Consider the following 27,255-nt stretch of genomic DNA (forward strand, 5'->3'; position numbering starts at 1 on the left):
ATAAGTATTTGAACACCTGTCTATCAGCTAGAATTCTGACCCTCAAAGACTTGTTAGTCTGCCTTTAAAATGTCCACCTCCACTCCATTTATTATCCGAAATTAGATGCACCTGTTTGAGGTCGTTAGCTGCATAAAGACACCTGTCCACCCCATACAATCAGTAAGAATCCAACTACTAACATGGCCAAGACCAAAGAGCTGTCCAAAGACACTAGAGACAAAATTGTACACCTCCACAAGGCTGGAAAGGGCTACGGGGAAATTGCCAAGCAGCTTGGTGAAAAAAGGTCCACTGTTGGAGCAATCATTAGAAAATGGAAGAAGCTAAAAATGACTGTCAATCTCCCTCGGACTGGGGCTCCATGCAAGATCTCACCTCGTGGGGTCTCAATGATCCTAAGAAAGGTGAGAAATCAGCCCAGAACTACACGGGAGGAGCTGGTCAATGACCTGAAAAGAGCTGGGACCACCGTTTCCAAGGTTACTGTTGGTAATACACTAAGACGTCATGGTTTGAAATCATGCATGGCATGGAAGGTTCCCCTGCTTAAACCAGCACATGTCAATGCCCGTCTTAAGTTTGCCAATGACCATTTGGATGATCCAGAGGAGTCATGGGAGAAAGTCATGTGGTCAGATGAGACCAAAATAGAACTTTTTGGTCATAATTCCACTAAACATGTTTGGAGGAAGAAGAATGATGAGTACCATCCCAAGAACACCATCCCTACTGTGAAGCATGGGGGTGGTAGCATCATGCTTTGGGGGTGTTTTTCTGCACATGGGACAGGGCAGGGACAGGGCAACTGCACTGTATTAAGGAGAGGATGACCGGGGCCATGTATTGCGAGATTTTGGGGAACAACCTCCTTCCCTCAGTTAGAGCATTGAAGATGGGTCGAGGCTGGGTCTTCCAACATGACAATGACCCGAAGCACACAGCCAGGATAACCAAGGAGTGGCTCTGTAAGAAGCATATCAAGGTTCTGGCGTGGCCTAGCCAGTCTCCAGACCTAAACCCAATAGAGAGTCTTTGGAGGGAGCTCAAACTCCGTGTTTCTCAGCGACAGCCCAGAAACCTGACTGATCTAGAGAAGATCTGTGTGGAGGAGTGGGCCAAAATCCCTCCGGCAATGTGTGCAAACCTGGTGAAAACTACAGGAAACGTTTGACCTCTGTAATTGCAAACAAAGGCTACTGTACCAAATATTAACATTGATTTTCTCAGGTGTTCAAATACTTATTTGCAGCTGTATCATACAAATAAATAGTTAAAAAATCATACATTGTGATTTCTGGATTTTTTTTTTAGATTATGTCTCTCACAGTGGACATGCACCTATGATGACAATTTCAGACCCCTCCATGATTTCTAAGTGGGAGAACTTGCAAAATAGCAGGGTGTTCAAATACTTATTTTCCTCACTGTATGTGCATGATTACAAAACAATGTTGTAAATATTTAACTATATAAAATACATCCAGAAATAAATATTCACACGTCCACCACAAAAGAACACTTTATTCAGCAAGGATGCATTCAGTTGATCAAAAGTTACAGTAAAGACATTTATAATGTTATACAAGTTTTCTATTTTAAACAAATGCTGTTCTTTTGAACTTTCTGTTTATCAAAGAATCCTGAAAAAATAAATAAATAATGGTTTCCACAAAAAGCATCACAAGTTTCAATATTGATAAAAAAATTTTCCTGAGCATCAAATCATCATATTATACTGATTTGTGAAGGATCATGTGACACTGAAGACTGGAGTAATGATGCTGAACATTCAGCTTTGATCACAGGAATAAATTACACTTTACTGTATATTCACATAGAAAAACGTTATTTTAAATCATACTAATATTTCACATTATTACTGTGTTTGCTGTGTTTTTGATCACATAAATGCAGTCTTGGTGAGCAGAAGAGACTTCAAAAATCCCCAAACTCTTGAACACTAGTGTAACTTTGGATATTTCTGACTCTAAACTCTGTTTGCTTGATTTGCTACACTGTTTGGCAGCTGTGAACAGCCTATTCAGACTAATAAACCATGTTTTATTTTATTTATTAAAGTTTTATTGAACATGGGTGTTTTATCAAACTTTTAACTGTATCGCAAGGCATTAATAAACATATAAAGGAATATTGTTTTAATAAATTGTTAATTGGCTTAATTAGTTATAAAGCAAAAGTTATAAACCTCAGAGAATTTTAGAATTGTGATTTCTATGCAGGCTTACACAAATCATTCAAATATTGACTGTAATCAGACAGAAACTGCTGTTTGTGAATCTAATCTCTATACAACTACTGAAAATGTCATTGCAATGCACTGGTCAAAAGGTGTGAACCATGGTTAAATCTGTTAAAAGATTATTTTTAATTTTTAAGTTTAGATGACAACGATGTACTAAAAACGGAAATGGTTTTCCTTTGCTTTGTCTGAGTACAGAAGACAATGCTGTCAAAACAATCCCAGTTCACACTCAAATCTGTGTATTCTGCTGTCCGGCCAGTAGATGGCGACGAAACACTAAGTGCCTGAACACGTCATATGCATTTGATAACAGTATCGTTTTCAAAAACCTGCACTTTAAAACCCGTTTTCAAAAGTTCGCGTTTTCATGCCCCCAAAACACCGTTGTTGTGTAAACGAACGTCCAAAACACAGAGAGTTTCCCATTTTAAGTTGAAAATGCTTAACTGTAGTTTAAACGCTCCCTGATATAGCCATTAAAAAGCGATTACAAATCTAAAATCAAGAAGCATCTCAGGCAGTTTGACTCTAGCTAATGTTTCCTCCAGCTGCACACACACACACACACTGCACTGGCCCGTTTCATTCTGCGCTGGAGAGATCAAACCTGACGCTCAACTGGGAGATTCCAGCGAGCCGAACGTTCTAATTAGAATGTAGAGATCGAGCAGGAACACCAAGTGCTGTATGAGGTGTGAACACACACACACACACGCCAGAGAAATAGCTAATATTCATGAGGCTTTAGATGGAATGTTAGAAAAGAATCACTTCTGAACACTGACTGAATTCACATTGATTCTTATTAATTAATAAACCAAAAACATAAGGAAAAATCTGTCAGGGGTCAATATCAAACATGTAATTTAGTATAACTAATTATATGTATAACAAAGGGTTTATGAAGTTAAATGCATAGAAGTAAATAAAAAATAAATATGCATGTGACCAAGAGGCCAACAGTGGTAAATAATGTAATGACACCTTTACACATCTATGTGTGTGTGTGTGTGTGTGTGTGTGTGTGTGTGTGTGTGTGTGTGTGTGTGTGTGTGTGTGTGTGTGTGTGTGTTAAAGGCACATGTTCCTTTGCTCGTGATTCCGCTCAGCCTATTGAGAGCAAAAGTCGGTTCCGGAAGTAAAATCTCCATTCATTTTCTCCATAACTAATTTTTAACGATCACTTATCATCACAGTCATGATGGTGTTAATCGACGGTATGTGCTCTTGTTAAAGCCATCGGCCTGTATTATTTCAAATTATTTTTTAAACAACCGTGTTTTTAACAGCTGAATTTGTGGTTAAAAAAACTACATTACCCATGATGCTGTACAGAAAATTCCACCAATCAGTCGCAGCGATCAAAGAGTGTCCAACTTTCCACACTTTGTTCTTTCAGTTATTACGTGCATCGTCTGGGTATTTCTGAATTTCCATTGTGAACACACTATTTACACTACAAAGCAGCAATACTACGAATACTACTATACTACGACAACGTGCACTATTGGCGGATGTGATTGACCAACGGTTAAACAGAGGTTTAATTAAAGGGGTTAATGTGACTAATAATCAACATTTAACATGATAAAATATATATATATTTATGTAATGTTATCCGTGTTATATTATATCTGCAAACACAATGTGAATTTTTATGAAGATCCGTTTGGCCATCAACTTAATGCGTCATTAATGGAACGCACCTGAAGAGTATTGGAACGAATCCGTTATTTGAACACATTCATTATTGGAACGCGCGGTGTGGAACGTATCCATTATTGGAACGCATCTATTATTGGGACGCACGGTGTGGAATCGTGTATCCATTACGTATCCATTATTGGAACGCACCTGGACGCCTTTTTTTTAACACAATGGGAAACGCACCTAAACACTTTTTTTTTTTTTTTTTTTTACCTATGGGGAAAATGAATGGGAAAAATAGTTGGAACGTATCCATTATTGGAACACATCTATTTCATTTTCATTTTCCCATTTTATTTTTTACCTATGGGAAAAATAGTTTGAACGCATCCATTATTGGATCACACCTGAACGCCTTTTTTAACACAATGGGAAAAATGAACGCACCTTTTTTTTTTTTTTACCTATGGGGAAAATGACTGGGAAAAATTGTTGGAACACATCCATTATTGGAACGCATATATTATTGGGACGTATTCATTATTGGAACGCACCTGAACACCTTTTTTTTTTTTTTTTTTTTTTACCTATGGGGAAAATGAATGGGAAAAATAGTTGGAACGTATCCATTATTGGGACGCACCTGAACACATTTCTTTTTACCTACGGGGAAAATGAATGGGAAAAATAGTTCCGGAACAAGGCCATTGAAAAAGTGGGCAGGCACAAATGCACTTTATTTGCCGTTGGCAAGTCTAGAATGATCAACTGTCTGGTTATCCATAACTTTGATGGTTTTCTCGGCATTGTCCACGTTCCTGATGAGGGTCTCGAGACGCCTCTTGATCTTCTTCTGGTCCTCCAGAGCGCAGCTGATCACGACGGTCTGAAACTTCTGGTCCACCGGCACGGGTGGAGCGTCGGTCACACACGCGGCGTGAAGAGCCTGAAGTCTTCTTCTGGACGCCTCCATGTCCTCCAGCAGTTTACCAGCGATCTCATCAATCATGGCTATGGCCTTCTTCAAGGCCTCCTCCTGCTGGCCACTCCTGATGGTGTCCACAGACACATGCACAGTTAAAGCCCTTCCCATGAGTCTGCTGGCGGTCAGAGAGAGCTCTTCCCGTTCCCCTGAAACACACGGTCAAATGAGCTTTAACACATCATCCATTAGAAGCCGCTGAAGCACTCTAGCACTTTACCGTCACAGATGTTCCTCATTTCCTGGCTGTTCTGTATGGACTGGATCATCTCGATCAAGCTCTCTCTCTCCTGCTCCATAGCAGTGGCTTCCTCTCGGAAAGCCTCCACCCTGAGACACACACACACACACACACCACATTACACCACACACAACTCTCTCAATTACCAAACACAAACTGAAAAACATGCACATATAAACATCATTCCTGGGATTCGGTGCCTTCATGTTCCCCAGTAAATCAAGATCTATGGGATTTACTGAGGAACATAAACCATATTACTAACCCTAACCCTTAAAATGTTGAACCATTTCAATTTTAAAGCTGTCTTTGTCATAAATAACACCATTTGACCTCTAAGCATATCAAAGTTGATAAAAAAAAAAAAAAATTTAACTTTATTTAATCAAAATGAAATAATTGAGACATTTTACAGCATTTTGAACCACCATTATGTAGCATCCCATTTTCATGATAAATACAACACTTACTATACGTGTTTTTCCCCAAATTTTCACATTGTTGTGTATATCAGTCATGATTCTCTCTAATGTATAGAGTTTTTTTCAGTTATTACATTTATTTTAACAATTATAATAAAGGTTTTAAGCATGTCCCACGAGTTATTGTCCACTCTCTTATTTTTGACTCCTGATGAAAGTTGGAAAAGCTAAATGACATCATATCATAAAGCAGTCATCACTTCTTTGGGCAAGTGTGTGAGATCCTCGATTACCTGAACTATTTTGACAAATATTATGTCAGATTTCATTGTGGTTACGCTCACATATTTTCTGTGAATATGTTTCTATATTCTGATAATTTATTATCTGATGTACAAAAGAAAATGTAGGCTACACACTTGCCCATAAATCAGAATCAGTGTTCATTTGTCCCTCACAGAGTGGACATTTCTGATCTACCATTTCATTGATTTTATTTAATAAATGGTTAGATTTATTTACCTGAGCTTGACCAAAATATATGTTTTTAATGTTTTACATCACTACATCATGATTACACACAAATGTATTTGAAAAATCGAGGTTTTATCATGTATTCTTACCGTGCCGAATTTAAGTTTGGAGGACAGAATTCATAAACAATCTTTATTTAAGGTTTTTGAACTCAATACAACATTACTGCTAGAAAAAAAAATGTGTTTGTTGAATTTTGACTTTAATTCTTATAAATCTGCAGCCCTTGTGACAACAGTCACACTTTAGATATGTCAGTTGACATGCAGGTATTTTAAAATAGCTATAACGTTACAATGTGAAAACATGAGTGCATTGTGTCAAATATGTATTTAAATGTTAGCACATACTAGAAAAGACATTTAATTTAAAGAGGGGATCATATAGTTAACAGACGGACTCGATATTGTTTTGCATTCCACAAAACCAAGATTTTTATACAATTCCACATTTATGTACGTGTTGAAACAGAAATGTTTGTACGATAAAAGTTGCATTTGTAATGTTTTAAAAATGTTACTGTTCAGTTGCGGCAATAAACAACACTGTTGTTAGAGCAAATCCTCGTGGATAATTTTAGATCTCGTCTGAAACGATCCCAAAAGTCAATATCCACTAATCTCACCTCATTTCAATTTGATCCAGATTTTCCAGTAAGCGTCCGGACCGGTCCGCCATTGACATGGTTCGGGTGAACTTGCCTTTATCGTTCATTTTAGCGTTAATTTTAGCATGTGCCATATCTGCTGCTCGTCGCGTTAATGAATGTTTAACGGCTGCAGTGACCTATAGGACATATATATATACCAGAGAAACACACCCGACCCGAGCAATATAGCGATGTCCGGTCAGCGAGTGAATCGTTCACTTAGACGGATTCAGCAGAATCGATTCGCACAGCGTTTGCAAATCACTGTGCAACTGTAAAGTGACATTTAACAGTCTTTTCTCGAGCAGGTAAAACATTAATCTGGCACAAAACATGCAAATTAGAGAGTAACAGCGCCGAAATGAAACACTTTTGCAGAAGACAAAGTGGTGCTCCTTAATTTCTATGAATTATAAGTAATGCAGGACATATTTAAATAACGCTTAAACAGTAGTAAAACACAAAAATCAACAAAATTGTAAAACATCAACTCAAATGAAATGACCCACGCGGAAAACTTTAAGCGACTCTTTTGAGTCATCAAAACCGTTTGTTGGAATGAATCGCCCAAAAGAATCGATTCTCTGAACTGAATCGACTCCTCAGCGCTGTCGACCACCTTCTAGCGGTTTCCAGCGCTCTTGAGTAACATCTCCAAACATGGGCTGGAAATGCCCTTTGGTAATTCACTCCTTCAGACACGAGTGTAGGAGTTCACCTCAGGGATTTCAGAGGAGGGTGGGATCCGTTTTAGGGTCAAGGGCCAAGATGACATCAGAGAAAAGACAATAACCAGAACACAATGAGAAATTGCTCAGGCAGGAACAGGCAAACGCCATTTTAATTACTTTCCTTTATTTGAACTTAAAAGAAAAACACTGAAAGAAAAGAAATACATGTTTATGGCTACAGTGCATGGACGACATGGGAAAACAAATACGTTTCTCTCTCCTTATCAAAACTCCTGTAAGCTTCTTTTCAACGCTTCTTCCATCTCTGCAAAATGAGAAAAAAAAATCAGTTATATTGTTCTTGTATATTGTTACAATCTATCGATCAAATTGTACGCAGATTTATAATTCATCCAGCCACTGATTACTCATACTAACATGATGACAGATGCAGTGACACAATGTTCAACATCTGTGCGGTTACACCCAAACCCAGCACTATATATATATATGTGTGTTCCTGAGACCCTCCTAAAATCCCATCTATTACAGTAAATATCACACTGAGACGGAGTTCCAGAAAAATGAAACATACCCACAATGATAATACTCTTCATGCATGCAAAGCTGGGCAAAATAAACATCTGATTAATGCATGAACAGTGAACTCTCAACACTACAGATAATACAGTACCGCCTCCACACGGTTCACAAACAGCGCATCTTTAGTACCAGAAAGATGTGTCAAGACTCATGATCATCATGATGACCCACCAATATCCAACTCTTTTGATTTCATGGCCTCTTCCGCACTCAAGGCCATAGCCAGTTTCATGTCATGATCAAATGTATCTAAGGAGAAATAAACATTGGTCATGTTTTCCATGTAACAATACTAAGATCAAATGAACATTGCAAATCTAAAATGAAATATTAATATTCTCTGAAAAACTCAGAGAAGAGAGAGGTGAAGACCTACCTTCATCTTCAAAATCCTGCGAAACGGGCACTTCATTTTTAACATCAAGAGCACTTGAGGTAACGGCATTCTTCACATCTTCAAACTCCTCCACTGAAAAACAAACACTTTTTTACTGTGATTGCACATAACAGTTCTTCGTGAGGAAGCGTTCTTTTACAAATCATGAAACACAGTCAAATTTGTCCAGATTGGTATAACTGATCTATAACTCAATACTGTGCTGCAGGGATGATGTATTTTTGTAGGCCAAAACCCAGACACTTCCGGTTCCATCATCCTGAAGTCAATGGATTTTTGGGGTGTTTGCATGAAATAAGGTCTCAAGACACAAGCTCAAGATATTATCATAATAATGACCCTGGATCACAAAACCAGTCACATGTCACACGGGTATATTTGTGGATATAGCCAACAATACATTGTATGGGGCAAAATTATAAATTTTTCTTTTATGCCAAAAATCATTAGGATATTAAGTATAGATCATGTTCCTTGAAGATATTTTGTACATTTCCTACCGTAAATATATAAAATATTTATTTTTGTGAGTGAATGCAGCACAATCACCAACATAAATGCACAACTTTAAAGAAGATTTTCTCAATGTTTTGATTTTTTTGCACCCTCAGATTCCAGATTTTCAAATATGGTCCTATCCTAACAAACCATTCATCAATGGAAAGCTTATTTATTCAGCTTTCAGATGATGTATAAATCTCAAATTCAAAAAATGGACCCATGTGATTGGTTTTGTGGTCCAGGGTCACATATAAAATACATCAGTAATGGCCCCTTGTGATTTTTTTTAAAAAGCTTTTACTTGTCTTGAAAAAGGTTGCTAACAAGTGAAGATGAACTCATCACTCACTCGCTTTCACAGCTTTGTTGTGTTCATAATCACACTTTTGCACACTATTCCAACTAAACGTGAATGTTTTTTTTTTTTTAAAGACTGAAAGAGCTTAGTGATGGTGACGTTGAAGTCATGTGACAGTTTACAGCATACGTTTAGTTTTTTCTTCTACATTCAAAAGTTGTGTTTGTGAAGATTATCACGAAGACAAAACGTGCAAGGATCATAAGCTTTTGTTGTATTTTCTGCAATAATCCAAAAGCCAATGGAAAATCCAATTGGGTTTTTGTCGAGGGAATCAGGGTGATGCGAACCTACGGGTTGGCCTAAAAAATGTCATCACTACAGCGCTCTATTGGCTTAGTTCACTACAGAATTAAAATTTCCTGATCATTTACTCTTCCCCACGTCATCCAAGATGTTCATGTCTGTCTTTCTTCAGTCGAAAAGAAATTAAGGTTTTTGAGGAAAACGTTCCAGGATGTTTCTCCATATAGTGTCTTCAATGGGGTCCAACGGGTTGAAGGTCCAAATGTGAGTTTCAGTGCAGCTTCAAAGTCTCGACACGATCCCAGCCGAGGAATAAGAGTCTTATCTAGACAAACCATCAGTCATTTTATAAAATATATATACTTTTTAACCACAAATGCAAAAATGCTTTTGTAAATGGCGCTTGACTTGGCTTTGTAAACACTAGGTCGGTACTTCCGCCTACGTCACACTTGACCTTTCAACGTGATTACGTAATGCGTGAAGTCGTGGACGTGCAAGACGAGCATTTGTGGTTAAAAAGTATATTTTTTTTTTTATAAAATGGCCAATGGTTTGTCTAGATAAGACTCTTAAGGGGGTCGCACACCGGATGCGCAGCTCGGCGCCGCGCCGCGCCGCGCAGTGCCATGTCTTTTAAATTCGAACACATTATTCTCTATGAGATTACACACACCGGCGGCGCCTTTCGGCGTCTGTCCGCGGCACCCAGCAACGGCTCAGGACCGTGTTCAAAATCCTGCCGCGCCACAGAGCGCCATTTACATAGTTTTATATTAAATTTACATTTATGTGTCTCAAATCGTAGTTAATGTATATACGGACATCACCATGTGCTGCAATATACATTTAGTTTTATATTTATTTACATAAATCAGAATATTGCTGATGCTAACGGATTTTCAGGTGAGAGTTGTCCTAGACGTGGCGCGGCGCGACGCTGAGCTGCGCGTCCGGTGTGCGGCCCCCTTTATTCCTCTGCTAGGATCGTGTCGAGACTTTGAAGCTGCACTGAAACTCACATTTGGACCTTCAACCCGCTGGACTCCATTGAAGTCACTATATAGAGAAAAATCCTGGAACGTTTTCCTCAAAAACCTTCATTTCTTTTCGACTGAAGAAAGAAAGACATGAACATCTTGGATGACGTGGCGGAGAGTAAATCATCAGGAAATTAGTGAACTAATCCTTTAAGCCAGTAACTTGATACTCCATAAACCTCACCATTTCTCAGAGGGAAGATCTCCTCAGCGTTTATAACACTGCCGGCGGAGGCGGGTTTATCGTCCGTGGCGTTGGGTCGGGAACAAGCGCAAGGCTCTGACTGGCAGTGATGCTCATGGTAGTGTGAATGGAAACTGGGCACATCTTTGTGGCTCTGTGAGCAAGCGGTGCACAGAACATCAAACCGCTTCTCGCTGCCCTGGCTCTTGTGTTGCAGGAGGATGTGAGTCTTCATCTCCGCGTAGGCCGGCGTGTTTTTGTCGCACTGGCGGCAGCAGTATCTGCATTTATTTTCGACGGACAACCGTTTCATGCACTTTGTGAAAATCTCTTTCCTTTCCTCTTTGCTTTTCTCAGAGCCCATGCAAGGACAGAGTTGGGAAGGACTCGTTCCCGCTGTGGGACTCTCAACGGCGCTGGCCTGCGGATTATTCCCAGCGGTTTCCAAGCGGTAGTAATCGTGGCTGTGCAGGCTATCGTAGTGCTCCTGAAACTCGCTCTCGGTGTCATACAGCATGCTTTCGCAGAGTCCACAGAAGTAGCGGAGGACGATGTCGCCGCCGTGTTCGTTGGCGCAATGGCGTCGCAAAGTGGACTCTTTAAAAAACTTCTGCGGACAGTGGCCACAAGCGAACCGTTGGAAACTATGGCTGCTCAAATCCCCGCAGTGTGTTCGCACCGACACCTCAGAGTCGAAGAGATCCTCACACATTCGACAGAGCCAAGACTCGACTTTCGGAGGAGAGACGCGAGAGGAACTCGTTGGCCTGAGGATTTTAGTTTCCGCACTTGTCGACGGTTTAGGGGACATGCTAGACGAGACACGGTCGTCTAACGCGTCTTCTCTTTCTTGGTAATAGTTGTGTCCTCTATGGCTCACACCAATATGAGCCATGATGTCTTCCATCCTTGGCATTTCCACTTTGCACTTTCTGCAGTGGAAAAGAAAGTTGGATAAGTGAGCGCCACCGTGGAACCGGCTCATATGCAAGCGCGCTATAGACGACTCTCCCATTAACTTTCCACAGACGGCGCATTTGTGGAAGATCTGATTGGCCGCTTGGATGTGTTTTCTTGCAGTTTCCTCCTCTGTGAAGCGTAGACCGCATTCACAGAACCAGGCGAGCTGTAACCGTTTTCCTGGTTTGGCTTGGGAATCTAAGCTAGCCGGCCTTTTTCGCTTGGCTAAAGGCCCATTTGAATCGTTTTCTGTGGCCCCGCATGCCGTGCCCTTCTGAGCGTTCCTGATTTCGCAGTAGTTGCTGTAGTAAAGAAGGGCTCTGGTCATGCTGCCGACTCTCTCCACCTCGTGTTTCATTAGCTCTTTGTGCTCCTCCATCTGAGCCACGCTAAGAAAAGGTTTGAGGCATGAGGAGCATTGACCCATCACCGCCATCTTCCTCATGATGTCAGCCACGCTTTGATCGGCAGTGGCAATAGCGCAGCCATGTCTGCATTGCACACTGTGAAACAAAACAAGAAGCACAGAGTTGTTAGTGCACAACAAAACCTGGATCTCAACGATGCAAAGGTGCACTTAAAGGAGTAGTTCGCGTCAGAGTTAAAATTTCCTGATGATTTACTCTCCCCCACATCATCCAAGATGTTCATGTCTGTCTTTCTTCAGACGAAAAGAAATTTAGGTTTTTGAGGAAAATGTTCCAGGATTTTTCTCCATATAGTGACTTCAATGGGGTCCAATGGGTTGAAGGTCCAAATGTGAGTTTCAGTGCAGCTTCAAAGTCTCGACACGATCCAGCCGAGGAATAAGAGTCTTATCTAGACAAACCATTGCTAATTTTCAAAACAAAACAAAAAACATTTCTATACTTTTTAACCACAAATGCTCGTCTTGCACGTCCACGACTTCACGCATTACGTAATCACCTTGGAAAGGTAGGCGGAAAATGTAGTGTAGGGAGAAAAACTCCATCTCATTTTCTCCTCCAACGTAAAAAATGTTCCGACATCGATGTTTTACCTTTTTTTGGCGTTTGACAGTCTTTGCACGTTGGCTTTGTAAACACTAGGTCAGTACTTCCGCCTACGTCACGCTTGACCTTTCAACGTGATTACGTAATGTGTGGCGCATCACAACTAGTGCAAGATGAGCATTTTTGGTTACAAAGTATATAAATGTATATATAAATGACAAACTGATGGTTTGTCTAGATAAGACTCTTATTCCTCGGCTGGATCGTGTCGAGACTTTGAAGCTGCACTGAAACTCACATTTGGACCTTCAACCCGTTCAACAACTATATGGAGAAAAATCCTTGAATGTTTTCCTCAAAAACCTTCATTTCTTTTCGACTGAAGAAAGAAAGACATGAACATCTTGGATGACGTGGGGGAGAGTAAATTATCAGGAAATTTTAATTCTGAAGTGAACTACTCCTTTAAGCACAATCAGGACGGAAATGAACAACGGGATATACACTATTCTTCACAGTCTGCTCTACTGGATACGGTTTGTTTAGTAATGGAATAGGTCATCTGGAAAATATGCATAGTAAAATGTGCATAGTGTGCACAGTATGGATACTGCAGGAACTGTAAAAGTAGTATGCAAGGAAAAAGTCCTGATTTATTCGTTCAATTTATATTCTTGACTCTACCATTAAGTTTGTACTGAATAGACTTCTCAGTCTCTTTTTCACTTGAATTTGATTTCATTACTTTTTTGACACTGACGTTGACATTCCCCCTGAAATTCTGAAATGAAATGCATTGCAAGAAAGACACATCCAGCGTCTCAATGTCCATACTATCCATCCTAAACAGTGTGTGAGATTAAAATAAGTTTGTCCCAAAGCATAGTATGTTGAATAGAGTAACCGGATGGTGTAGTATTTCCGGTAGCTTTTCCAAGAGTGGATCCGTGCACAGCTAACAGCTTTTTGACCTTGGATGCATGTAAACCTATTGTAGGAGAATAAAATAAACACCAAGAAAACACCAATATAAACTCACTTGAAGTGTGCTCTGGCCTCCATATGCGAGGCGAGCACCTTAGAGCAGACTGTGCACTTTACGTTGAAGCTGATATCCTTACATAGAACGATTAAACGGTTCTTGGCGTACCGAGGAACTGGCACGGGCACGGCTGTCGGCTTTGCTTCTGGAAGACAAAAACATGAAAACAAAATGTTCAGAATAAATAGACAAATTAATGATAAAACTTGATCAGAAAGCTGAATGCTGATGTTTCTGAACAAACAGGAATTGATCAAAGATACAGGACAAAAATGTCAAGATGTATTTTTTTTTTTGCTGTGTCTTGTCCAGCCCATTGTTTACAGTCCTGGAAAGATCGTGATGCATGTGCAGTTTTGACTTGATTGTTGAAAAGCACACACACCATAGAGAAAGATGGACTGAGTGAAGTGGTTTTTTGCAGACATGTGCTGAAGGCATTCGTCCCTCATGTTGAAGAGGAGGTAACAGGCAGGACATGCAAAGCACACGATCAGCTGAAAGGTCTGGGAACGGCTGTGGCCATTAGCGTCAGAGGAGGACACCTACAGATGACATCAAGCACAAGAGACACAGCAAACTTTATGCCACTTCTTCATATCATTTCCACTATAAAGACAATTAAGTAAAAATATTAAACAGGTAATATTGCACAACACATTTGTGACCCTGGACCACAAAACCATGGGTCAATATTTCGAAATTGAGATTTATGCATCATATGAAAGCTGAATAAATAAGCTTTTTTTGTTAGGACAATATTTGGCTGAGATACAACTATTGAACATCTGGAATCTGAGGGTGCAAAAAAAATCGAAACATTGAGAAAATCTCCTTGATTTTTGTCCATTTATGTTGGCGATCGTGCTGCATTCACTCACAAAAATAAATGTTTTATATATTTATGGTGGGAAATTTACAAAATATCTTCATGGAACATGATTTTTGGCATAAAAGAAAAATCGATAATTTTGACCCATACAATGTATTGTTGGCTATGGCCACAAATATACCCGTGCGACTCGAGACTGGTTTTGTGATCCAGGGTCACATTTGTCCAAGATCTTTTAAGATAATCTCTGATCATTTCTGGTGTTAGCGATTTTTTTTTTGCGGCTACGCATTCTTTGATTTTCTCAAGCATGGAAACAACAGCTGGCCCATAAACTCTAAACTCAACGTTCACTGTTTAAATCATGGGTGATATTTAACTTGTAGCGCTAACATGATACAAACAAAAGTCACCATGAAATCATAATTTTCGATTCTTATTTTTTTTATGGAATATTTATAATAAATGATTTATCCACGCACCTCATTTTGTTAAAATTCATGTGCTTCGTAATCTGGAATTAAAATACCTTCCCCTCCCTCTTGCAGCCTCTCATCTCTTCACTGATGATGAGGGCGGGGCAACCTGTCACTCACATGAGATCCACCAATAGCAAACCACAACCATCCAATCAAATCCCCACGGACAAAATCAAGCACCGCCCTACATTTTTTTTCTCATAAAAAAAAAAAAGTGTATCACTCGGATATACGTCACAATAGGGAAGAAAAGACTAGCAAAACTTCCCTTTCATGCCAACTTTAACGGTACACTACATAACTTTTTTGTTCAAAATTAACACCAAAAAATCCCCAAATAATCAATATGTATTGATTAGCCGCGTGTCTGGTGTGGGAGGTCAGGTGTTAGTTGAGTGTGTGTGTGTGCGCGCGTCAGAGGTTAGTTGTCACTACGAGAGAGAAAGGTTGACATTAAGCTGCTAAATCTCCAACCTTGAGAGAATCAGCCGTTTTAAACAAGCGCTAAACAGAGGAGAAAAGAGGAGTCTGCTGGAGACAAGAGAACGAGGCAGAGCTCGTGATAAAACAAGAATCAACATCGGCTCGGCTTTTCAGAGATGGCAAGACTGAGGGATTTGAAATGTTGTATGATTGCACTTTTATTCCTCAACAGGAGAGTAACGCCCGTTTCACACATACTCCGTGTGCGCACTGCACTGCACTGTATGCGGTGAGTGTTGCAGTGCGTATGCGGTGCAGGAGCAGCACGCGCAATAGTGCTTTCACATATGCTGCGTTTGCAGTGCGTAACTGATCCGCGGCTGTACAAAATACATACTCTATTTGTATTTCAAATCCAGAAGTTATTAGCAACTTTTTATTTAAAAAAAGTTTTTTTGTCAGCATTGCGATTCTCTTTGTACACATATACACTCTTTAATAGACGTATTCACGTTTAAATAATTTAAACAACGTATTATGCAATGCATTATACTTCTATATAATTATATATTAAGTTGCTCAAGCAAGTGGTAAAAAATGTAACCATGTAATTATATTAAAATCGCATAGCCTACATTTTTCAATTACAACTATAAAATTGACAAAAACAGCAGACTCATACTTTTTCTTTTGCATAATTTAAATCTTTATACAATAAATCTTGCATGTCACAAAGAACTTGTTTTTCCACCTCCACGAATGAGACGAGTGTTGTTCATTATGTTGCCTTGTTGAAATATGTATTTTCCCTTGATTTACCCTGCGGTCTATAACGTCTCAGCATTGCGATTCTCTTTGTACACATAGGCCTATACACTCTTTAATAGACGAGACGTATGCACGTTTAAACACAATTTAAACAACATAGGCCTATTATTCATTGCATTACTTCTACTTCTATTAGCCTAAGTTCCTCAAGCAGTGGTCAAATATTTAACCATGCATGTCCTACTTATATAAAAATCGCAAACATTTTAAATTAAAACTTAAAATTGACAAAAACAGCCGACTCTCATATATTTTCTTTTGCATTTATTAATACAATAAATCTTGCATGTTACAAAGAACTTGTTTTTCCACCTCCACGAATGAGACGAGTGTCGTTATGTCGCCTTGTTGAGGTAAATTGTAGTTTCCCTTGCTTTACCCCGGTCTTAAAGTGAAAATAGTATTTAATTAAATACATTTATGGTGAGATTACTACATTTGATTTAATTAATCGCATTTATGGTGAAATTACTACATTTTTAGGTCATTCTGTGTTCATTTTGACCATGAAACATGCGCTGTTACTTTAATTCAGCGTTTGCAGCACAGCAAAAATAGACTCGGTGCGGAAACGATCGCTGCACTGCTGTATATGCACCGCAACTGGAACGGATCGACGGACTGCAACCGCGTGCAGTGTGAAAGCTTGAACCTGTTAACATGGGTACGGAAAAAAATACGCACCGCATACGCACTGCAAACGGAGTATGTGTGAAACGGGCGTAAGGGATTTTATTGCACAGATAAACGGCCATATGAAGCTCTCTAACAGAGTTCACTGTAAAGCATTCTCTATTGTGAAGATCATTTCAATATGCTTGTTGATAATTAAATTATCCATACAGAATGTCAGTTTTCAGAAATCACAAAGAACAAAATTACGGTTATCACTGAATAAATGGCGTTAACAACGTTTAAAAAAAAGAACACTATTAAACATTTAGTTTAAGTATATGCATTAACATGTTAACTTTGAAAAAAATGTATTAGGGGAAACCACTTTTTTAAATGTTTTAAATGACCACTTTAACATCAATAAAATCATGAAAGCTGAAAATATTAATAAAAATGAAAACCTTCGACTCCAGGTGTTCCGTCCACGACTCTTTAGAGCTGAAGTGGCGTCCACAGGCCACACATGCGTAGACAGAAGACGGGCTGCCTTTCAGGGTGATCGTGGGGTCACAGGGTGAATGATCAAAGCTGCCAACAAAAGTATCAAAATCAAAATTTAAATTTACATTTATGCATTTCGCAGACGCTTTTATCCAAAGCGACTTCCATTGCATGTCAAGGTACACATTTTGCATTCTTATCAGTTCTTGCTTTCCCTGGGAATCGAACCCATGGCCTTGGCGTTGCAAGTGCCAACGCTCTACTGTTTGAGCTAAAGTTGTAAATGTGCAATTTTTTAAAATTCAACTGCAAATATAAGAAATCTGAGCAACCGTTTCAGATGTCCCTCCAGCAAAGGCACGCTGTCGTAGACTCTGCCGCAGTTGATGACCGGGCAGGTTTGAGGAGAAACCCTCGCTGGACCAGGAGCCGTTCTGCGTCTCCACAGGGAGCAGGAGTTAATGCTGCCGGGCTGTAATCCTGAGCAACACAGACAACATGAGCACCAGAACCAAACACACACACACACACACTCGTATCAGTTGGAGTTACCGAACATTACAGACCTGGCATTTTTAGCCATATGTCCACACAGCGCTTGGCATTATCCCTGTCATTATTGCTCCGGCTGACCGCCAGCTCGTGTCGTCCATGCGCTTGCTGTGAAATGATCTTCTCCTACAGAACAAATCACAAAATACTGTTGTAAGAATGTCGTTCGTGGTCCGGGTTTCAGAGGTACAAGCCATAAAATGAATAGATGTATCATTTTACTGTACATTAACTTTAATTTAAGGGCAAAGAAGTACTTGAAAATGATACAAACGACGCAATTTGGTTTTGTTAAACATTTCACCCTTTTCAACCTGGTTTTCATTTATGTATATAATATATCATTCATAAGTCACTTTTTAGAAATCACTCAGAACAGAATTTAAAGGTTTTAATGGCATTGCTGAATAAGTGCATTAAAAAATTATCACCGTTAAACATATCTAAATCACACATGGCTACACGTTAACCTCGAACATTGAATATTCAGAAAAAAAAAAAAAAGACAATCCTCTTAAATTAAATATTTTTCACAATTCACTGTCTTCACAGGCATTAAATATAATTATTCAAAGCTTGTTTTTTAAGTAACAAACCAAACCTGCTCTGAGAAGAATCACAACATTATAAATTGATTTAAAGCAACAAAAACAATTTTTCAAGGTAAAAAAGGTTCTACTCCTCCCATGAAACATTGCAAATTAAATAATCAGAAAAAAAGTATGGTAAAATATTATATATAAAAAATAAATAAAATAAAAAGTATATATATATATATATATATATATATATATATAAAAAAAATCTTATATATAAAATCTTATATACCGTATATAAAAAATCTTATATATATAAAATCTTATATATATACCGATATATATATATATATATATATATATATATATATATATATATATATATATATATATATATATATATATACACACACACACACACACACATATACAACCCCAAATCAGAAAAAGTTGGGACACTGTACAAATTATACTTATACAATAATTTACAACTCTCATAAACTTATAACTCTCATAACTATTCTATATTTTACTCACAATAGAATATAGATAACATATCAAATGTTGAAAGTGAGACATTTTGAAATGTCATGCCAAATATTGGCTCATTTTGGATTTCATGAGAGCTACATATCCCAAAAAAGTTGGGACAGGTAGCAATAAGAGGCCGGAAAAGTTAAATGTACATGTAAGGAACAGCTGGAGGACCAATTTGCAACTTATTAGGTCAATTGGCAACATGATTGGGTATAAAAAGAGCCTCTCAGAGTGGCAGTGTCTCTCAGAAGTCAAGATGGGCAGAGGATCACCAATTCCCCCAATGCTGCGGCGAAAAATAGTGGAGCAATATCAGAAAGGAGTTTCTCAGAGAAAACTTGCAAAGAGTTTGAAGTTATCATCATCTACAGTGCATAATATCATCCGAAGATTCTGAGAATCTGGAACAATCTCTGTGCGTAAGGGTCAAGGCCGGAAAACCATACTGGATGCCCGTGATCTTCGGGCCCTTAGACGGCACTGCATCACATACAGGAATGCTACTGTAATGGAAATCACAACATGGGCTCAGGAATACTTCCAAAAAACATTGTCGGTGAACAAAATCCACCGTGCCATTCACCACTGCCGGCTAAAACTCTATAGGTCAAAAAAAGAAGCCATATCTAAACAGGATCCAGAAGCGCAGGCGCTTTCTCTGGGCCAAGGCTCATTAAAAATGGACTGTGGCAAAGTGGAAAACTGTTCTGTGGTCAGACGAATCAAAATTTGGTTCTTTTTGGAAAACTGGGACGCCATGTCATCCAGACTAAAGAGGACAAGGACAACCCAAGTTGTTATCAGCGCTCAGTGCAGAAGCCTGCATCTCTGATGGTATGGGGTTGCATGAGTGCGTGTGGCATGGGCAGCTTACACATCTGGAAAGGAACCATCAATGCTGAAAGGTATATCCAAGTTCTAGAACAACATATGCTCCCATCCAGACGTCATCTCTTTCAGGGAAGACCTTGCATTTTCCAACATGACAATGCCAGACCACATACTGCATCAATTACAATATCATGGCTGCGTAGAAGAAGGATCCGGGTACTGAAATGGCCAGCCTGCAGTCCAGATCTTTCACCCATAGAAAACATGTGGCGCATCATAAAGAGGAAGATGCGACAAAGAAGACCTAAGACAGTTGAGCAACTAGAAGCCTGTATTAGACAAGAATGGGACAACATTCCTACTCCTAAACTTGAGCAACTTGTCTCCTCAGTCCCCAGACGTTTGCAGACTGTTATAAACAGAAGAGGGGATGCCACACAGTGGTAAACATGGCCTTGTCCCAACTTTTTTGAGATGTGTTGATGCCATGAAATTTAAAATCAACTTATTTTTCCCTTAAAATGATACATTTTCTCAGTTTAAACATTTGATATGTCATCTATGTTGTATTTTGAATGAAATATTGAAATTTGAAACTTCCACATCATTGCATTCTGTTTTTATTCACAATTTGTACAGTGTCCCAACTTTTTCTGATTTGGGGTTGTGTATATATATATATATATATATATATATATATATATATATATATATATATATATATATATATACACACATACATGCATACATACATACATATATATATATATATATATATATATATATACACTCACCTAAAGGATTATTAGGAACACCATACTAATACTGTGTTTGACCCCCTTTCGCCTTCAAAACTGTCTTAAAGGCCATGTTGCAGGTTTTTTTTTTCATCGAATTTGTGCAGTTTACTTGTTGGTAATAAACATTTAAACTGTTATCCATTGTATTTTATGTTGTTGGGTATCACAAAACGCAATATAATACGAAAAAGTAGGCTATCTTACAGCGGTTTGCAACGATTCTCCTTTCCGCCACAATACATTCCATTACGTCACGTTGGGGAGAGAATATTCCAAAGCCCGCCTTGAGAGCGTTGAGAGTGACTAGAGAGACGAGTAGACGAGAGTATTCAGATAGCGCAGATTATACAACACATCTCTAGTCACCTATAACTGTTTAAGCTGGTTCATAAGACTTCGTGTAAAAAGAATGGTAAAGTAAACAAACAATTAACATACTCGTGCGTGCCGGCTTGAAGGGGACCATGATCCTGCGTGAAATGGGTTTATGCTATCTTCTGGTCGTGGGGTGAGCTCCTCGACCAGCGACCAAAACGCACTCACTTACAGCACAAGCTTTCCAACGCAGTTTCCATGGGACGGCACCGCCGGCGCCCACACAAGCACCTGCCAAACAGCGACAGACACGGCTGTGTTTGCAACATTTTCACCGGAGGAAGAGGTAAACGCTTAGAAACACTTGGCAATGATGCTGTTACTGGAGCTAGTAGGCTACCATCAAAACGTGGGATAACTATATGGGGGTAAATTGATGCCAAAACCATTGAAAATGGACAGACTAAAAGTCACAAATAGATATTACAACTTGTAAATACAAAGCACAATCTACAAATAGATTAAAAATCCGCAAACAAAGTCCTCATGATCCTCAAATGTAAAACAAGATCTACAAATAGATACAAAGTCCTCAAACAAACTCTTTGTGATCCACAAATATAAAGCATGATCTACAAAAAGATTAAAAATCCACAAATAAACACATCCTGATTCACAAATAGAAATCAGTGACTTGTACTTGAAAACCAGAATTTGGATGAATGTAAAGTGACTTGTTTGCAGGTGAAGATCATGTTCTGTTTGTAGATTGTGTCACATTTGTTTTCAGAATTCTGACACTATTGTTTCGCTGTTGTGACAAAATAATGCCATAATCATTGAAAATTAAGAGACTCTGAGTCAAAAATGCATATTACAATTTGTAAACACAAACAAGATCTACAAATAAATTTTAAATCTGCAAACAAACTCCTCATAATCTGCAAATGTAAAACACAATCTGTAAACAGATTCCAAATCTGCAAACAAACTCCTCATGATCCGCAAATGTAAAATGCGATCTACAAATAGATTTAAAATCCACAAACAGACTCTTCATGATTCACTAATAGAAATCAGTGACTTATACTTGACAACCAGAATTTAAATGAATGCAAAGTGATTTGTCTGCGCATGAGGGTCATTATTTGTTTGTAGATTGTGTTGCATTTGTTTTCAGAATTTTGGCACAACTGTTTCGCTGTTTTTCCCATTAAAAAATCTACAAATGCCCTCCTCACAATTTGCAAACAAACACAGTCTAACTTGTATTTTCAAACCACTGTAAAAAGACATTCTTACACATTCTGTGCAAAGCTCAGCATGCAAGTGTTGAATACGCGTTTGCAGATCACAGGGCATTCACAGATCCCTCTACACGCGTTTGCAGATCACAGGGCATTCACAGATCCCTCTGCATACGTCTACAGATCTTTTTGGCACTATCTTTCCGCAGAGAGTGTGACTACGATCCACACGTGTAGTCAGCCAATCAGGGGTATTGCTTCAATGTGATGTCACGCCCCCTCAATAAGCCCTTTTCAAAATAAGAGCTGACACTTCTTGGATAGGTGGGCTGTGCTCACTGCCATTTACCGTTGCCGGTGTTGTACCGAAATCCGACTCCCCGGACAAATCGCACTCTCTTTCGCATGCACGCGCAAGCGAGTTTAAATGCACTTCCTTTGCTATATTCATTTATCGATCGATTTTTCACACAGCAAGCACCCAGATCCTGCATGGAAGCTTAGTCTACACTTAAATAAATTAACAGAAAGTGAACTAGTGTGGATAAAAGATGCAAAAATAGATAGCTATCAAAACAAAACTGTTAATTTCACTTAATTTAACTGAACTTATCGTTTGTGTGTTAAACACGATGTGGTTCATAGGAAAATACTGTATTACTCTCCCCATTGCACATGAATGTCATTAAAAATAATAATATTTAACCTTTTTTCACGAAGATAGGCTTTAAGAGTTCATCAAAAACATATGTATGAGGCAAATACCTGTCTTTTCGTTTCTTTTTTTTTTTTTTTTTTTTGCTTAATTGCGTCTTAAACATAGAAATAAAACAAATTATTGGTGATAATTGAAAAAAGAATGTAAGAAACCTTAGACATTTTTTTTTAATTAATAGTTATTTTCCAGCACATTAGGGCCCAGAAAAGCAGTATTTATTTAATTAATTCTTTCAATTTTACATCTTACATAGCCAGGGCCGTTATAGACATTAGGAGGCCTTAGGCAAAATTCATGTTGGAGGCCCCCACCCCCAATAAAAAAACACTTGAAACAAATATGATTCCTAACCTTTTTATTTATACAACATGTCATTTTTAAATTTAATATATTTTTACTTACACAGTAGGCTACATAAGTTTGGACACATTGCTATTTTTAATGTTTTGGGATTTATTTGATCAAAAATACAGAAAAATAATATAGCCTAGTGAGTGAAATATTATTAAAATTTAAAATAATGTTTTTCTATTTTACTATACTTTAAAATATATTTCTGTGATGCAAAGCTGAATTTAGTGTCACGTGATCTTTCAGAAAACTTTATAATATTCTGATTTATTATCAAATGTTTGATATGGTGCTTAATATTTATTTTATAACCTGAGATACTTTTTGTTCAGGATTTTTTCGATTATTAAAAAGTTGTTTTAGAAAAGTCTTCACTATCACTTTTTATATATTTAACACACCCTTGCTGAATATTCCTGTTTTGGGTTTTTTTTTTTTTTCTGTATTTTTGATCAAATAAATGCAGGCTTGTAGAGCATAATAAGTAGGCCTAACTTCTTTCAAAACCATTAAAAATAGTAATGGGTCAGACTTTTTACCGGTAGCCTACTGCAAGGGTGTAACTTTGGTTTGAGAAGTGGGGGGGACACAAAACGGGGGAACATTTTTTCTATTTGAATCCCATTTCCTGCATTTACATACATTTAGGGACTATGGTGATACAAAATAATTAATAATAATAATTTTGAAAATAATTAAGTTGATTATAATGATAAATTCTGCCAAAAAGAATAGTAGGCTACTAAACTATGTATAACAAAAAGATGTCTTACTTTTTTATTGTTCAATAGGGGCCGATTGCCAAGACGTGAGAGAATCATTTTATAAAGTCAAAAATGTTCACTATTAATGTTTTGTGTGTAAATAAAATTGAAATAAAGTGAGACTCAATTTCCACTGTAATGTAGAAACAACATAAAGACAGTATATTTTAAAGTATGTATCACTGATATTAATATAGCTACCGATGTCTCGATGAAAATTATTTTTTCCCCCAAATTTTAAATATTTATTAGGCTTCAAAAATATAACAACTTAATTTAAGTGAACTTTAAACAATCCTCACTTAAACCCATAATAAATGTCATATTTACCCAGGGCCGGATTAACATTTTCCTGTGCCCATCAAGACTCAAGGCCCCCATAGTTAGGGGGGTTCGGGGGCATGCTCCCCCGAGAAAATTTGGATTTCTTTGACCTACATATGTGTAATTTAGGACTTTTGAAGGCCAAAAAATTATAAGAAATAGGCTATTTAAAACCTTGTCATTAGATTATTTGTCAATACCTGCTCTCTCCTCATCTTCATATTTCTTATTCTCTCAGTATTCTTATCCTGGCCTATTTCTTCCCCTCCTAAAGCTGAACTTAGACTGATAGTCTTTTCATTTCCGTCTGTGTCAGTGACGAAAGTAAACATAGGCTCAACTGATATTTATACGTTTTATGAATCATTTTCTTAGACAAGTTAATTTACTCAAGGCTACCTGTAGCCTAAGTCAGTATTGCCATTAGGAACCTTCTGCAAGCTTTGGAATTTGAAAACATCTGTTTTTAAATGTTAAAAGTCATTTTAAATAATAGAAATTATAGGCTACGTTTAACGCAGTTGGTGGAATTGGCAGACATTCCCTTAAGCATTGTGTGCTGTGGAAACGCGTCAAAGCATTATCAATTATGCAGCATTAATGCACGAATGATTTTGAATGAATATTTTCATCATGTCGATATACAATGGTCACATAATGTTAAAACTAATCTTGCTATTGATATCTTTGTTAGACTACCGACCCTGTAGAACAAATGTCCTGCTAATATCGAACCCAAAACGAACTTTACCGCGCTCAACCAGCGGGAGTGCATTTCACGAATTACGCCCCTGCGTGAACCCGCGTAGATGCACCTTATGCAGTAATTCGATTCTGGCGCGCTGTCTGTGCGTCGTGTGCGTGTGTCAGGAGCGCTCCCTGCTCATTAGAACTTTCATTGAGCTATTTTTAGAGTGTGGACGCGACGTTCCTGGACGCGGCAGCTCGCATCGGCACAGGCTTTCTTTGTCCTGCTCCTCCGTGGCGATGACGGTGTGCGAAAAAAAAAAAAAAATCATCATAACGAATTGGAAAGTGGGGGGGACACAAACGGGATTTTGAAAAGTGGGGGGGACATGTCCCCCCTGTCCCCATAGGAAATTACGCCCGTGGCCTACTGTATAGGCTACATATTAATCAAACTTTATCTAAGGTAATCTCTTTTTTGTTTATTGAAGATGTTATTGTTGTTGTTGTTGTTATTATTTTGCTGTTTTATTCAATTTATTCACAGTTCCAGAATACCACTTCAGTAGAAGAACATAAGTGCTTTTATCATTTCTTCAGCTGCGGTATGGGCAGGATTTTTCCCTCCCATTTAATCAATATTGACTGCAGATATTGTCATATTATTAATATCAGTAATATTATAGGCTACTATTATGTATTGCATTGTTACCTTAAATATGCTATAGGCTACACACATCAAGTGGAAGAGAAAGACACGATCGCTACTGAGCATAAAAAAAGAGCTTTTTTACTAGTCAGCTCCTGACGCGATGTTATTCATTGTAAGCGCAAATTCAAAGCGTCGCGTCTGGGCACTAAAGCCTGGTTTAATGACGCTCGCGCTCTTTTAAACTCGTAATAAAGCAGTGAATGATTTTTGCACTGGTGAAATCAGTTGAACTCATTTTGTGTGAATGTAAACTGTACATGTTACTATACATCCAAATAAAATGTAGGCTATTTAATAATTTTATGATTATATATTTTTTTATATCCGATATATTGTTTTATTTTAAAATATTTTAATAATAATTCATATAATAATTTAATAATCATTAAAATATATGTATATATTTTTACTTAGGAAGTAGTTTTATGATATATTATTAATATGATTATATTAATATAATAAACATAACAATTTAATAATAATGAAAAAATATTTCAATTTTACATAGCTTATGAATATACAATTAAAATAGCTGGAGCAATTGCTTTGCTGTCAGGTGTTCTTTTTTTTAACCAAAAAATAAATAAAAATAATTCTTCGTAAATCCCAGGATCCATTGGAAAAACAACGTGATAATTAAGTGTGCAAACAAGGTACCGTTAGCTATGCCTGGAATGAATTAGCGCGCGCGATTTTCACAAGTGCACATCCGCCCGATGAATTCGACATTATGCTACTATATATGTATATTTTTAATTATTCGTAAATTAATATATAAGAGTATATTATATTAATTATTATTAAAATATATTTTCAAAATAAATAAAATAAAAAATATCTATCATAATACTAATATAATAAAAATAATATTTATCATAAAACCAATTTCCAAGTAAACCATATTTTTTAATTATTATTAAATTATTATGTTTATTATATTAATATAATAATATTAATAATATATCATAAAACTACTTTCTAAGTAAAACTATATACATATATTTTAATAATTATTAAATTATTATATGAATTATTATTAAAATATTTTAAAATAAAACAATATATCGGATATTAAAAAATATATAATCATAAAATTATTAAATAGCCTACATTTTATTTGGATGTATAGTAACATGTACAGTTTACATTCACACAAAATGAGTTCAACTGATTTCACCAGTGCAAAAATCATTCACTGCTTTATTACGAGTTTAAAAGAGCGCGAGCGTCATTAGTGCCCAGACGCGACGCTTTGAATTTGCGCTTATGAATAACATCGCGTCAGGAGCTGACTAGTAAAAAAGCTCTTTTTTTATGCTCAGTAGCGATCGTCTTCAATAAACAAAAAAGAGATTACCTTAGATAAAGTTTGATTAATATGTAGCCTATACAGTAGGCTACCGGTAAAAAGTCTGACCCATTACTATTTTTAATGGTTTTGAAAGAAGTTAGGCCTACTTATTATGCTCTACAAGCCTGCATTTAT

The 27,255-nt window shown here is 37.6% G+C and overlaps 2 protein-coding genes across 12 annotated transcripts in view; both read right to left on the minus strand.

Annotated features, from left to right (window-relative positions):
• Positions 1 to 4,190: 4,190 nt before the first annotated feature.
• On the minus strand, positions 4,191 to 6,958 carry bag2 (BCL2 associated athanogene 2). The gene is made up of 3 exons (XM_084390526.1): positions 6,718 to 6,958; positions 5,116 to 5,225; positions 4,191 to 5,044 (listed from the first exon to the last, which is right to left on the minus strand). Exons 1-3 carry the CDS (start codon positions 6,831 to 6,833, stop codon positions 4,650 to 4,652), a joined length of 621 nt encoding a protein of 206 aa, XP_084246652.1. The 5' UTR covers positions 6,834 to 6,958; the 3' UTR covers positions 4,191 to 4,649.
• Positions 6,959 to 7,575: 617 nt separating this feature from the next.
• The window catches only part of znf451 (zinc finger protein 451), a 28,920-nt gene continuing 9,240 nt past the window's right edge, over positions 7,576 to 27,255 (minus strand). For 6 of the 11 annotated variants that reach the window (XM_084392017.1, XM_084392020.1, XM_084392019.1 and 3 more), the window contains exons 5-13: positions 17,962 to 18,073; positions 17,728 to 17,875; positions 17,356 to 17,482; positions 14,103 to 14,262; positions 13,715 to 13,862; positions 10,742 to 12,204; positions 8,392 to 8,484; positions 8,187 to 8,264; positions 7,576 to 7,737 (exon numbers count right to left, since the gene is read on the minus strand). In XM_084392017.1, coding sequence (XP_084248143.1) covers positions 7,697 to 7,737; positions 8,187 to 8,264; positions 8,392 to 8,484; positions 10,742 to 12,204; positions 13,715 to 13,862; positions 14,103 to 14,262; positions 17,356 to 17,482; positions 17,728 to 17,875; positions 17,962 to 18,073 — 2,370 coding nt within the window. In that variant the 3' untranslated portion in view covers positions 7,576 to 7,696. Of the gene's footprint in view, positions 7,738 to 8,007; positions 8,040 to 8,186; positions 8,265 to 8,391; positions 8,485 to 10,741; positions 12,205 to 13,714; positions 13,863 to 14,102; positions 14,263 to 17,355; positions 17,483 to 17,727; positions 17,876 to 17,961; positions 18,074 to 27,255 lie in introns of all 11 variants that reach the window. The other 5 variants (XM_084392023.1, XM_084392015.1, XM_084392022.1 and 2 more) reach the window with 1 other exon arrangement.

The sequence above is a fragment of the Rutilus rutilus genome (assembly GCF_951802725.1).
Source record: "Rutilus rutilus genome assembly, chromosome: 20".
Classification (NCBI taxonomy): Eukaryota; Metazoa; Chordata; class Actinopteri; order Cypriniformes; family Leuciscidae; genus Rutilus; species Rutilus rutilus.